General features: G+C 37.6%; 1 protein-coding gene across 1 annotated transcript in view; it reads left to right on the top strand.

The window, feature by feature from the left end:
- Window positions 1-13,684, top strand: part of LOC5567609 (neurexin-1) — a 571,360-nt gene that overhangs the window by 124,147 nt on the left and 433,529 nt on the right. The window contains 1 exon segment of the mRNA XM_021857706.1: window positions 4,702-4,846. Within this exon segment, the coding sequence (XP_021713398.1) occupies window positions 4,702-4,846 (145 nt within the window).

Below are 13,684 nucleotides of genomic sequence, written 5' to 3'. Positions count from 1 at the left end.
AGTCTAGTGTTCATTATTCTACGAAAATAAATATAAAAATAACTTAAATTTTCAAATATGAAAGAAAGTAAATTTTACTCTGTTTCTCGATTAATGAGTTTGTCATAGTGGGTAAAATTTACTCGTTGATCTGACGTATAAGCCGTTTACTCTTTAATGAGTAAAGGCCCTTTACTCTTTTTATGAGTAAAACTAGTTTCTCTCAAAGAGGGTACTTTTTTACCCTTTAAAGGGTACTTTGAGCTTACAGTGTATAAGAACGAGAGAGGTATGTAAACATTAATAAAAATACATACACTGACATAAACATCAACAAGCGCAAATATCAACAAAACAAAATGGTCAACATACACACTAAGCTCTTACGGTGAATTTCACCGTAATCTCAGCAGCTGAACAGTTCGGGTGAAATAAAACACCATAACTTCGTCGGAATTTAACGGATTCCGGTGATTTTTTACGGAATACTGTAAAAATTTATCATACTCCGTTAATTTATTTTACCGAACTGTTCAGCTGTTGAGATTTCACAGGAATCCCCAAAATAATTCAATTGTGAAGGGAGAGGAAAGTGATACCTTTTTGCGAGGGAAGTTACAGAATTTTGAGGCAGTAAAAGTCGAGTGAATTAGGCAGTATAGAGCTTAGTTTTTGTGCTGGGAAGTGTATGGAGATTGTGGGAAACTAATTCGAGTTCCCGAAGGTGAGAAAGTGCGAAGTAAATCGATGTGAAATCATTATTTATTACATCGCGAAAATCTCATTTAGGATTGAAGAGCACCCAAGAAGCCGCCATACCAGTAACAGGAGCAAAATAATCAGAAAACTATAAAATGTGAGTAATAGATAAGATATCAACGTAAAAAGAAATAATTAATTACCGTTTTTTGTTTCGTCCTGTTTTTACTCGTATAAATAAATATAGTTTCAAGCTGTTGCGTAAACAAGCTAGCACTGCTTTGAGAATTCGTTTGCGATAGGGTGATCCAAATCCGAACAGCATTTATATCACCGAGAAGACGTGAAACTTTCTCGCAAGTTTCACATCAATTCGTCCATTTAATCCAATTTCAAAATATATGTAATATTTAGTTTTTCGGTAGTTATAAACTTCCACTCGGCTGGTTAGCCGTAAACCACGAATCATAATTAATTAAAAACAAGTGAAAATTCCATGCTCACTAGCACCGTCTAGTGGCAAAATTTCGAAACTTTCGGTTCAAATAATGTTAGCCCTTGTGCTGCTGAACAATTTTGCCGAATACGCCATCTTTCTAAATGGTCAGGCTACTTTGCTATGCCCAAAACAAAAAATCCATGCCCAGTAGCGCCGCCTGGTGGCGTAATTCCGTATCAGAACGACCAGCGCATGTCAGCCCTTCAGCTACTGAACAACCCTTCCGAAGACACCAACCTTCCAAAACATCAGGATCTAGAGATATCATATGATACATAATTTTGCATTTTGCATCCCAAAGTGCCAAAGTGATGAAATCCCATAAGCTCCCATAACGCCCCCCAACCATGTGTCTATTGGGAGACCTGACTGTGTTTCGGTTTTTGCGTTCTACGGACAGTGTGCTTCGGAAGCCCAAGCAAATGAAGTTATCCCAGAGTGGTTTTTTTTTCGGTTCTCGCGTTTTGCGTGGCAGTGCTGGTAACGGAATTGAAAATAATTGTGGGCCTCTTGGCCGTGCGGTTAGTGTCGTCAGGTATTTAAGCGCATTGTGTCATGGGGTGTGGGTTCGATTCCCGCTTCAGCCATTGAACTTTTCGTAAGGAATGTTTCTCGGCTGTGCCACTGGAGCATGCTTGTCTGTTGTCTAGTGTTTAGTTACAGTCTGTGCAGCTAAATGGATGAAGACGGCGTCCGTGTCTTTTTTATTTAAGAAAATGATTGGCAACTGTCCTATCAATTGGTGAGCTTGTTTTATGCTTTTATTTCAAATAAATTGTTTATGTAAACACACATCTTTTTTGTGATAATGGTTTTAACATTTATTAAAAAACATTTATAAGTTCGTCACTGCAAGTGTCGACATATTCTTACTCATTCTCTACATATATAACAAATTTAACATATTGACATTTATGTTTTAGTAATTACAGCAAATAACTTATACTGACTAGCAAATAATAAAAATAATAAAATAAAATAAAATAATAATAATACGAATGCGAAAATAGCAACTTTGGCAAACAAATCTCTCATTTAATAAATATGGAACTGCTTATAAGAACATTAAGCTGAGCAGCAGGCTCTGTCCCAGTGAGGACGTCAATGACAAGATGAAGAAGAAGAAGATGAAGAAGTTATACTGAGAGCGCCGACGTTTTTCTTACATATTTATAAAGGGCTATCTATTAAAACTATATCATATTCCTTGCACTCTCAAGAATAATGAGATTCAGTTTTCATTTATTTCAATAGATGACTCTTTGAATTGAGGTTACATAAATCGCATAGCCTACCAATGTGAATCCAGATTTTGACGCATTTGAATCCAACCTACTAACAAAAACTCCTTACCATGGCAACCATGACCGTAAGGACGCGGGTGACACCGTTATTGGCTCTGTTATGTTTGGAATTCTCGAAGTCATACACTGAAGTTAGTAATCTCCTCCCAGGCTCGTTCTGTTGGTTACTTGTGCAATTTTGATTGTTCTGGTAGCAACTACGAGCTCATGCTCATACAAAGCACTTCTCTGAATAAACTTTTGTTTTGATAAAATCGACTATTCAGGAGCTTTTCTATTTCGACCACGAAATCAGCGAAAAATGAAACACTATGCAACGGAGGACTTCGAATCATGGCGCTCCCGGTAATGGATTAGAACGGATTATTTTTCGGATCGTTTTTCTTTCGCCTTTGGAAAACGGATTTCCCAGTTTCGGTGTATCGATGATGATTATGGGCACTCTCGAACGCGTCAGCGAGTGGCGTGAGAGTTTTCCTTTAGTTACCTACACATAGTCGAGCCACGGCCAAATAGACTTAACACTTGGAATAAATTCCTTTAAAATCATTCACACTATCATCATCAGGTGAGCTTGTTGCAAGAAATACTGATTTGTACAACAAGACATGCAGATGACAGTAGTGTAAAACGTCACACACGAAGAAAAACGATGTTCGCGCCTGTAGTTGTGAGATATGAACTCGATGGAAAAATCATCAGTGTTACGTCCGTCTATCTGTGATCTAACGACCAAAGAGGCCGATAAGGATCGCCGCCTGGCACTCTTCCGAAAGGTCAGATTGCTGTGAATTTTGGAATGAAATCATTAGACGGCTTATTGGTTCCCGTCGATTCGTGGGCCCGATTGATTGGTGAAAATAGAATCGATCGTTAAAAAAGAAGGCTACCCTCGATAAAGTGTGTGTTTGTTCGGGCTTTGCATGGCTAATTAGCGATTGCTTTTAGTGCGGGAGAAGAAACGGATCATTTTTGTATAATTTTGTTGCCGTGGTCTCGTTTTATTTTTACGACAAAATTTCGACACTAATCTCGTATTCTCGTTTTTAGGTCGGGTCAAACGTTTATTGAATGCATTAATAACTACAGCTGCAAATCAAAACTATTATATTGGCACGTTATCTAGCCTAAAACACAGCACAAGAAATAAACCATCAATTTCACAGCACAATAATATTTGACACCACGTGCCATCACAAATTCCTACGCAATAATATCTCCGAGTAAATTTAGATTGAAGCATGGAGTGCTCACTTTGGGGAAATTTCATTTTCCATTACCACCCACCTCAGCTCCACCGCTGATTTGACGAACCGAAAAAAGGCGGAAAACAAAATTCCGGGGGATTCCCATGACAAATGCTTTATGACATCGAGTCAACCATTCTGCCACTTGTCACACGGCTGGCACACGACTTGAATTCTTGTGCCATTGCCGGAAATTCTCCAACGTTATCATCATGAAGATTTTCAAGCTTCCGTTCTCAGGGAGGGCTTTGTCTCTCGAAGAAAGAAACTTCATTCACATGAAAAATTCAGCCTCCAATGACGCGTTGTCTTACCGAGTGACCTCCACAACCTTCCCGATCAGAGATGCATAACAAAAATAAATCACCCATTTAATTATTATTTATTTATTATCAATATTCGTATAATTTGTTATTGGCTTTTTTATATATAGTTTAAAACAAATTTTATAAAAATTGCTCGGGCTATCGGATTTTGAAAATTCTTTCATAGTTCTTGAAATGCTTCGATGTGTTTGTGCGTATAAAAAGATGAGGATATTCACCGGGAAGGTTGAAAAAGTGAAAGGAACTATCGTTTCAAACGGGTCGTTTCATGGCGTTTTTCAATGACCTACTCGATTGTGAGACGAAGGTTGCCGGAACCACTAGTTAGTAATAATTGTGAAACCAGTATAATTGTTTTTATATATTTTTTCGTTATTTTAACATCTAAGCTAATTGTATAACACATTCCCTTGCAACAAACTTTAAATTAAAAATTTCAGGTTGTTATAATCTTGTTAAATACTGATGATCGGATTTCTTCGACACCACTGAACAATAAAAATAAATTTTCATAAAGCACTGAGGCACCCGCGGCCAATATAGAGTGTCGGTCTCTGATTCAAAGACGGACAAATTCCGCACGTACATCATAAAACACCTCCTGCCATTAGAAATTCTTTTTATAACGTTTGGATTTTTTTTTTCAGGTACAACTCCAAGCTGGCCCTGCTGGCATTGCCCAGCGTTATCTTCGAGCCACGATTCCGAGGCTCGGTGCGCAATCTGGTGTACTCCGATCAGCCGGGGGTCTCCCCAAGGAGGCAGGAGATGCGACAACCCCGGGACATTAAGGTGAGTTCCAACGGTGTGAATTGTTGAGTGTTTGCAGATGAAAATGTGAGATTTTCTGCATTTTGTACTGGACCGAACTGATACCTCTATTTATGAATATGGAAGAATCTTGTGCATGTACAAACTGTTCTAGCAAAGCATAGCATAGACTGACTGTACATGTCAATGGTTGCTACTCCGTGATTGATTGGAACTGGTAAGAATTGCACTAAGATCCAAACGAATAAGAGATGGGAGTTTCCACTTATTCTCGAAGAGTAATTTTAGCAGATCCAATATTATTCATCAATAACGACGCCGGTCACACAGTGGCCGCATCCCGTACAATTGCTGGCCAAAAGTACAATTCTCACTCAAAACGTTCAAAAATACTAATTATTTAACAAAACATGATTTTTAGAGGTAATTTGATGGAATTAGTCGCTGAAACAGAAAATCGATATTTCCGGTACATTTGACAGAATTTGTTTAAAAGCACATTTTTGTAATTCAATCAATGAAATCTGTATCCAAATCAAAATCAAATGAAACGTCATTATTTTGATGCCAATTTGAAGTAAAATATCGTGGGCAAGCTCGAGGTGGTTTTTGAATCTATTCGGGAGCTTATAAAGGTAAAAAATGCGATATTTATATCAAGTATGCTGGTCTAATGGACTGAATCGTAGTGTAACTAAAAATATAATTTTCTTATCTTGGCGCAAAAAAGCGCAAGATAGTACATCGAATACTATGGTTTATTTGCCACACATTGAGGAGTAAATGATCATATTAGAGCGTTTCCCAGATGTCTTGCACTACCTTTGAAAAAAATCCTATTTTTAAGGAGCTCTATGTTATACACTTCTTGACATTCTCAAATGGTAAACATGTCAAATATGGTTTGAAATATCTTCTAAACAAAGCCTAAGGTATATTCTTTCGAATGGGACCGGTTGAGAAAGGTTTGAGAAAGGTCATGATTTAGTACAGAAACTGCAATTTCTATGGAACAACCTTCACAAAATTTGAAAAATTCAAAAAAGTCATCTCTCCAGGTCACATGCTGTGAAAAATCGAAATGTACATCGATCGATCTGAAACTTTGGGGAACTGTTATTCAATGATGAATAAATCAAGAAAAAATATTCAAGAAGGAATTTCAATTGTTTGACTTTTGGCCAGCTTTAGGTCACTGTGAGTCAGTTGGGATGGGGAAGGAATGTTAGAGTGTATTGATTGTTGCTTATAGAGACGGATAATACCTCTGCATCTCCACAATCAACACGGGAAAGTTGTTTGAATATTACATAAAATTAACGCTGTCATGAAACGAGCTTACCAGTTGGTAATCCACGGATATCTTTTCGCCCTCACACAACGAGAACCGTAAAACTTCTCGGCGTCCCGAAAATGAACCGTCTTGCTTGGGCTTTCCGAATCACTCTGTACATGTACAAACTGTTCTGAACAAATATTCTGAAATCGATAACTGCTATTACTTTCAATAATTCTACCTGATATCTCACTTCCCAGAACGCGATCTTTTCCACTTCCTCTCTTTTCTTAATTCTTTCTCAAATGGAGAAAATCCTGCACAGCATTCTGGAGAAAATCCCGCACAAGAGTCTGGAGAGAACTATGCAGACAATCCAGCTCAGCGTTGTAAAGAGAATTCTGCTCAGGATTCTGAAGAAAATCCTGCTCAGGATTCTGAAGAGAATTCTGCACAGGATTTTGCACAGAATTCTGCTCAGGATTCTGAAAAGAATCCATCTCCAAATCCTCGAGAGAATCCTGCTTAGGATTCTGAAGAGAATCCTGCTTAGGATTCTGAAGAGAATCCTGCTTAGGATTCTGAAGAGAATCCTGCTTAGGATTCTGAAGAGAATCCTGCTTAGGATTCTGAAGAGAATCCTGCTTAGGATTCTGAAGAGAATCCTGCTTAGGATTCTGAAGAGAATCCTGTTCAGGATTCTGAAGAGAATCCTGTTCAGGATTCTGAAGAAAATCCTGTTCAGGATTCTGAAGAGAATCCTGTTCAGGATTCTGAAGAGAATCCTGTTCAGGATTCTGAAGAGAATCCTGTTCAGGATTCTGAAGAGAATCCTGTTCAGGATTCTGAAGAGAATCCTGTTCAGGATTCTGAAGAGAATCCTGTTCAGGATTCTGAAGAGAATCCTGTTCAGGATTCTGAAGAGAATCCTGTTCAGGATTCTGAAGAGAATCCTGTTCAGGATTCTGAAGAAAATCCTGTTCAGGATTCTGAAGAGAATCCTGCTCAGGATTCTAAAGATAAGCCTGCTCAGGATTCTGCTCAGAAGTCTGAAGAGAATCCTGCCCAAAATTCTGGAGAGAATCCTGTTTAGGATTTTGAGAGAATCCTGCTTTTGATTCTGAGAGAATCATGCTTCGGATTCTAAGAGAATACTTCTCAGGATTCTAAAGAGAATCCTTCTCAGGATTCTTAAGAAAGCCTGCTTAGGATTCTGAAAAGAAACTTGCTCAGAATTCTGAAAAGAATCTTGCTCAGGATTCTGAAAAGAATCCTGCTCAAGACTCCGAAAAAAGTCCTGCTCGGGATTCTGAAGATAATCCTGCTCATGATTCTGTAGACAATCCTGCTCAGGATTCTGAAGAGAATCCTGCTCAAAATTCTAGAGAGAATCTTGATTAGGATTCTGTCAAAATCCTGCTTAGGATTCTGTCAAAATCCTTCTAAGGATTCTGAGAGAATCCTGATAAGGATTCTGAGAGAATCCTGCTCAACATTCTGAGAGCATCCTGCTCAGGATTCTGAGAGAATCCAGCTTATGATTCTGAAGAGAATCCTGATTGTAATTCTGAATAGAATCCTGCTCAGGATTCTAAACAATATCTGATTTTTTTTCTAGATTTTGAAAGAATTCTTCTCAGGATTCTAAAAGGAATCCTACACAGGATGCTGAAGAAAACCCTGCTCAGGGTTGTGAGAGAATATTCCCCAGGATTCGGAGAGAATTATGCTCAGGATTCTGAGAGAATCGTTTTAAGGATTCTAATGAGAATTGCGATAAGAATCTTGCTCATGATACAAAGAGAATCCAGCTCAGAATTCTGTAAAGAATCTTTATCAGTTTTTTTTTTTTGGGAAAATCCTGCAAAGGATTCTGGAAATAATCCTGCACAAGATTCTGAGGAAAATTCTGCTCAGGATTCTGGAGAGAATTCTACTCAGGACTCTTAGAGATTCCTGCTAAGGGTTATGAGAGAATTCTGCTCAGGATTCTGACTGAATCTTACTCAGAGTTCTGAGAGAATCCTGCTCAGGATTCTTGAAAAATCATGCTCAGGATTCCGAGAGAATCCTGTTCAGGGTTCTGGGAGAATCCTGCTCAAGATTCAGGGAGAAGCCTTCTCAGGATTCTTTAGAGAATCCTGCTCAGGATTATTAGAGAATCCGGCTAAGGATTTTGAAAGAATAATTCTGAACAGGATTCTGAGGGAATTATGTTCAGGATTCTGAAAGAATCCTGCTTATGACTCCCAGAGAATCGTGTTTTGGATTCTGAGAGAATCTTGAACAGAATTTTGAGAGAATCCTATTCAGGATTCTGAGAGAATCCTTTTCAGGATTCTGAAAGAATCCTACTCAGAGTTTTGAGAGAATCCTATTCAGGATTTTGAGATAATCCTGCTCAGAATTCTGATAGTAGCCTGCTCTGGATTCTTGAAGAATCCTGCTTACTATTCTGAGAAAATCTTGCTAAGGTTTCTTAGAGAATGCTAGTCAGGATGCATGTAGAATTCTGCCTAGAATTCATAGAGAATGCTGCTAAGGATTCAGCGAGCTTAAGGATTATGAGAGAATCCCGCTCAGGATTGTGAGAGAATCCTGCTCTGAATTCTGTGCAATTCGTGCTCCGGAATCTGAGAGAATCCTTCTCAGGATACTGAGGGAATCCTACTCAGGATTCTGAGAGAATCCTACTCAGGATTCTGAGAGAATCCTACTCAAAATTTTGAGAAAATCCTACTCAGGATTCTGAAAGAATCCTGTTCAGGATTTTGAGATAATCCTGCTCATAATTCTGAGTATACCATGCTCTGGATTATTAGAGAATCCAGCTCAGAATTCTTAGAGAATCCTGGTCAGGACTCTAAAGAGATTTGTGCTCGGGATTCTGAAGAGAATTCTGTTCAGAATATTGAAAAAAATTGCTCAGGTTTCTGAGAAAATTCTGCTCAGGATTCTGAAAAGAATCATGCTCAAGATTCCGAGGAGAATGCTGTTCGGGATTCTGATTCTCTTCAGTTTAGGAATCTGAGGAGAAAGCTGTTTAGGAATCTGAAAAGAAAGCTGTTTAGGATTCAGAAGATAATTCTGCTCAGGATTCTAAGAGAAGCCTGCTCAGGATTCTGAGTGAATCCTGCTCAGGATTCTGAGAGAATCATGCTCAGGATTTTGAAGAATATTGCTCAGTATTCTGAACAGAATCCTACTGAACAGAATTCTGCTCAGGATTCTGAACAGAATCCTGCTCAGGATTCAGTACAGAATCCTGCTCAGTATTCTGAAGAGAATCCTGCTCAGGATTCTGGAGAGAATCCTGCTCAGGATTCTGGAGAGAATCCTGCTCAGGATTCTGGAGAGAATCCTGCTCTATATTCTGGAGAGAATCCTGCTCAGGATTCTGAAGAGAATCCTGCTAAGGATTCTTAAGAGAATCCTTCTCAGGATTCTGAAGAAAATCCTTCTCAGGATTCTGAAGAGAATCTTGCTTAGGATTCAGAAGATTATTATGCTCAGAAATTTGAAAAGAATCCTGCTAAGGAACTTGAAGAGATTCCTGTTTAGTTAACTGAATGATTTCTGCACAAGCTTCTTAGAAGAATCCTGTTCAGTATTATGAGAGAATACTGTTCAGGATTATGAGAGAATCCTGTTCAGTATTCTGAAAGAATCCTGCTTAGGATGCAAAGAGAATCCTGTTTATGATTCTAAGATAATTTTTTTCAGGATTTTGAGACAATCATATTCTGGATTCTGAGAGAATCTTGTTAAGGATTCTAAGAGAATCCTGCTCAAGATTCCGAGAAAATCCTGCTTAGGATTCCGAGAGATACGAATCCTCTTAAGAACTGAATCTTTCCTAATGGCTTTTGTAAATTAAAAAAAAAAGACATTGATATCCCATGAAGCACTTCAAGAACACCTGGAATTCTTAAAATTTCTTGAAAATGCTTAAAAATCCTTAAGTACCTCAAAAGCTTTTTGGATGTTTTGAGATCCTCTGGTAGATTTTTTAAAACCAAGAAATTCTTTTGGTTCTTCATTGTCATCTCCTTGAGAACCCCTAGAGATCTAGAGTTCATTTTGGATAGCACAATAAATTAAAGCATGTCGACTAAAGCAGCTTTTCTAAATCTACACTCCGGCCCAATGCACAGCAACATTGTCAAACACACATAGTTTCGATTCCGTTTTTCCATTACCTAACCAGCCGGCATAATCGGCAACAGACCCCACACTCGCTGCAAACACCCCTATACAAGGTAATAAAACAGCCAACTTCAGAAACTACTGCAGCAACTGCTGTTGACTCCGAACGGCATGCCCCTTTCTTCCGAACGAAACTTTTCAGGCCCAAAACCAATTTCAAAGCTCTTCTTACCCAACTTCCATTCTTCCTAACCTCTGCGGGATGATCAGTAGGGTGAGGCTTTTTTTGAATGCTCTCAGAACAAAAATTTCGTATATTCTTCTGAATTCGAGAAGCCTCCAAGTTTAAGGCTTAAACAGTAATTTTCAGTACTATTTTTCTACTATTGATCCCTTTACGATCCTTATTACGTGCCTTGGATTTTTAGTTGGACCCGTTGGCGAAAGCTAGCGGTGGTAATCCTTCTTGGACACCGTCTTGGGAAAAACCCTCTTGGGAGGTTTCGTCTTCTTTCGTTTATTCACTAAACGTGGTTGCAACTACAAACAAAAGGAAGGATGAATCTCTGAATACACAATTTCCTTTCAAAAAAGTGGGATTTGAAACTGTCACTAAACGTGGCAAGAATGGAAGAAAGGACGTTTCTCCCAGAGCTGTCTTGATGGTTACTTCAAGTTACTCATTGAGTAAATAGCACTTTAGAGCACCACCCATGCAAAACATCCACGAAATACCTATAGGAATAATGTACTGCAAATAGCGCCCTTATGATGTTTTCGTCAACCTCCAAAATGAGTAAAGTCATGTAATGAATTGGTGGGTCTCTTCGATCAAAGCTCAACCTAAAACTTTCAACCTTAAACGTCGGAGAATAATATCATGTAATGAAAATAACGTCCTTATAATTTATGAATAATGAGCATTTTTCCATCCACTACTCAAAGTGTTCTCTCACGAAAAATGCACCCCTATGATTAAGTAATTATTTTTTAAATTTATCGACTGCTCAAAAGTTTATAATCATTTAAGAAAAATTGCGCCCATTTGATCCCGGAATTTCAGAAATATTTTGCCCACTTCCTTATTGAGTAATATACCCTAAATACCCAGGAATAATTATAATTTCTCCGCCCACCTACTCTACGTATAATATCATCTTATGGAAATTGTGCCACTATGCCTTAGCAATTATGACATTTTTTTTTAATTTAACGTTCGAAAATGTTTTTCTATAATATAAATTTCGCCCCAATTATACAAGAAAATGCAAGAAAAAACCTACCTTATTTAATAGGGTGTTACCATGAAACAATTGCGCCCCTATAATTCTTGATGTGTGGCAATTTTTCCGCCCATCTCCACTTATTGAGCAAAATCATCTAATGAAAATTGTGCATCATTAATTCGGGAATTATAACTTTTTTTCAGCGAAGCTTGATCCTTCAAATTCTGATTATATAAAAGAAACTGCGCCCTTGTGATTCTGGAAATCTGTCATTTTTTTCTATCTTCTACACAAAATTATTCGGCCACCTTCATGAAAAGTGCACCCCATAAGGCAGCATAGTACCGGAATTATTTTGTTGGATTCAAATTGTTCATTCACTTCTCATAAGGGTTCTATCATGTAATAAAAATTGCGCCCTCATTGTTCAGTTGTTGCGTGAATTTTTCCGCTCACCTATCCGTATTGAATGATATCGTATAATGAAAATTTAGTCCTTATGGTTCTATAATTATTCTGAAATTTATTTCCTTAGAAGGTTCTACAATGTAATTAACATAGCTCCCTCATGATCTAGACATTATGAAAATAAGTCCCTCTCAGCTATTAATTGTATAGAATTATGCAAGGAAAATTGCGCCCCTAGGATTACGGAATTCAGAAGTTTTATTTCACTCATTTCTCACAAGGGTACTTCTTTTGTAATGAAGATTGCGTTCCTTCCACTGCACTACAGAATACTATCATTGAATGAGAACTGCGCTCCTGTAATTCAGTAATTAGGCTGATACAAATATTAATTTTCTTTTATGTCACCCCCCCCCCTTCAAAAATCCGAAAATTTTGAAGGGGAGAAAAAAAAAAGCTTCATCATTTTTTTGACATCAGTTAGATTTTTTCAATTTTTAAAGTAAAAAACAAGTAAAATAATTATCCAGAGGACGTTTGAAAAAAGTTTAACAACTATCGTTGAAAATAAAGATTCGAAAATATAACTTTTTTTTTCTTATTTATTTTTTTGTTCCTTATTTATTTTTATCCCCCCCCTCGTACCTTCCAAGTTGTCTCGGACATAAAATAAATTTAATATTTGTATCAGCCTTATGACATATTGTTTGCCCACCTTGTATAATATAATGAAAATTGCGCCCTTTTGAATCTCTATTTATGACCTTTTATTCTATTTCATATACAAAATGTCTCCCCTATGCTCCAGGTATTATTACAAGTTTTGACGTGCACCTCTTCATTAAATAATTTTATGAAACAAACTAATGAAAATTGCGCCCCTTTTACTCAGGAATTATAACAATTTTTCCGCTCACCACCTTATTATAAAATAGAATCTAACGAATATTGCGCCCCTTTTTTTCAGGAACTATGGCATATTTTTTCATTTGTGGCAATTTTTACGCCCATCTCATTCGATTATATCATCTAATTCCAATCGCGCCATTTCGATTCCCGAATTATTACTATTATCCACCCGCTTCGCCTTTTAAATTTTAATCATATTATGGAAAATGCGCCCAAATAATTCTAAAATTCTGACCTTATTTTTATCCACCACTCAGAGTTCTCCACCCACCTCCTTATTTAAAAATATTAAGCAATTGCGCCCCATAGTTCAGATATTGTTTCAAATTGTTCATTCACATCTCATAAGGATTTTATAATATGTAAATTGCACTCTTTTTATTTAGGAACCGTGACAAATTTTCCGCCCACCTATTCTAATTGAATAGGATCGTATAATGAAAATTGAGCCCTCATAATTCTGGAACCGACATCTCAAAAGGGTTCTATCACCGTTCAATGCACAACAGAATATGGTCAAGAAATGAGAACTGCGCTCCTATGATTCAAAAATTATGATATTTTTTCCGACCAGTTCCTTTGACGAATTTTTATTACATAATTGAGATTGCGCCCCTTTGATTCTGTGTTTATGGCATCATATTGAACTCATATACAAAATGGCGCTCGTATTATCCATTCTTCTTCTTCTTTTCTCTGGCGTTACGTCCCAACTGGGACAAAGCCTGCTTCTCAGATAAGTGTTCTTATGAGCACTTCCACAGTTATTAACTGAGAGCTTTCTTTGCCGATTGACCATTTTTGCATATGTATATCGTGTGGCAGGTACGAAGATACTTCTATGCCCTGGGAATCGAGAAAATTTCCTTTACGAAAAGATCCTCGACCAGCGGG

This window comes from Aedes aegypti, chromosome 1 (genome assembly GCF_002204515.2).
Source record: "Aedes aegypti strain LVP_AGWG chromosome 1, AaegL5.0 Primary Assembly, whole genome shotgun sequence".
Taxonomy (NCBI): domain Eukaryota; kingdom Metazoa; phylum Arthropoda; class Insecta; order Diptera; family Culicidae; genus Aedes; species Aedes aegypti.
Note: the sequence above shows the minus strand (reverse complement) of the source record. Positions and strands in the feature narration are given on the sequence as shown.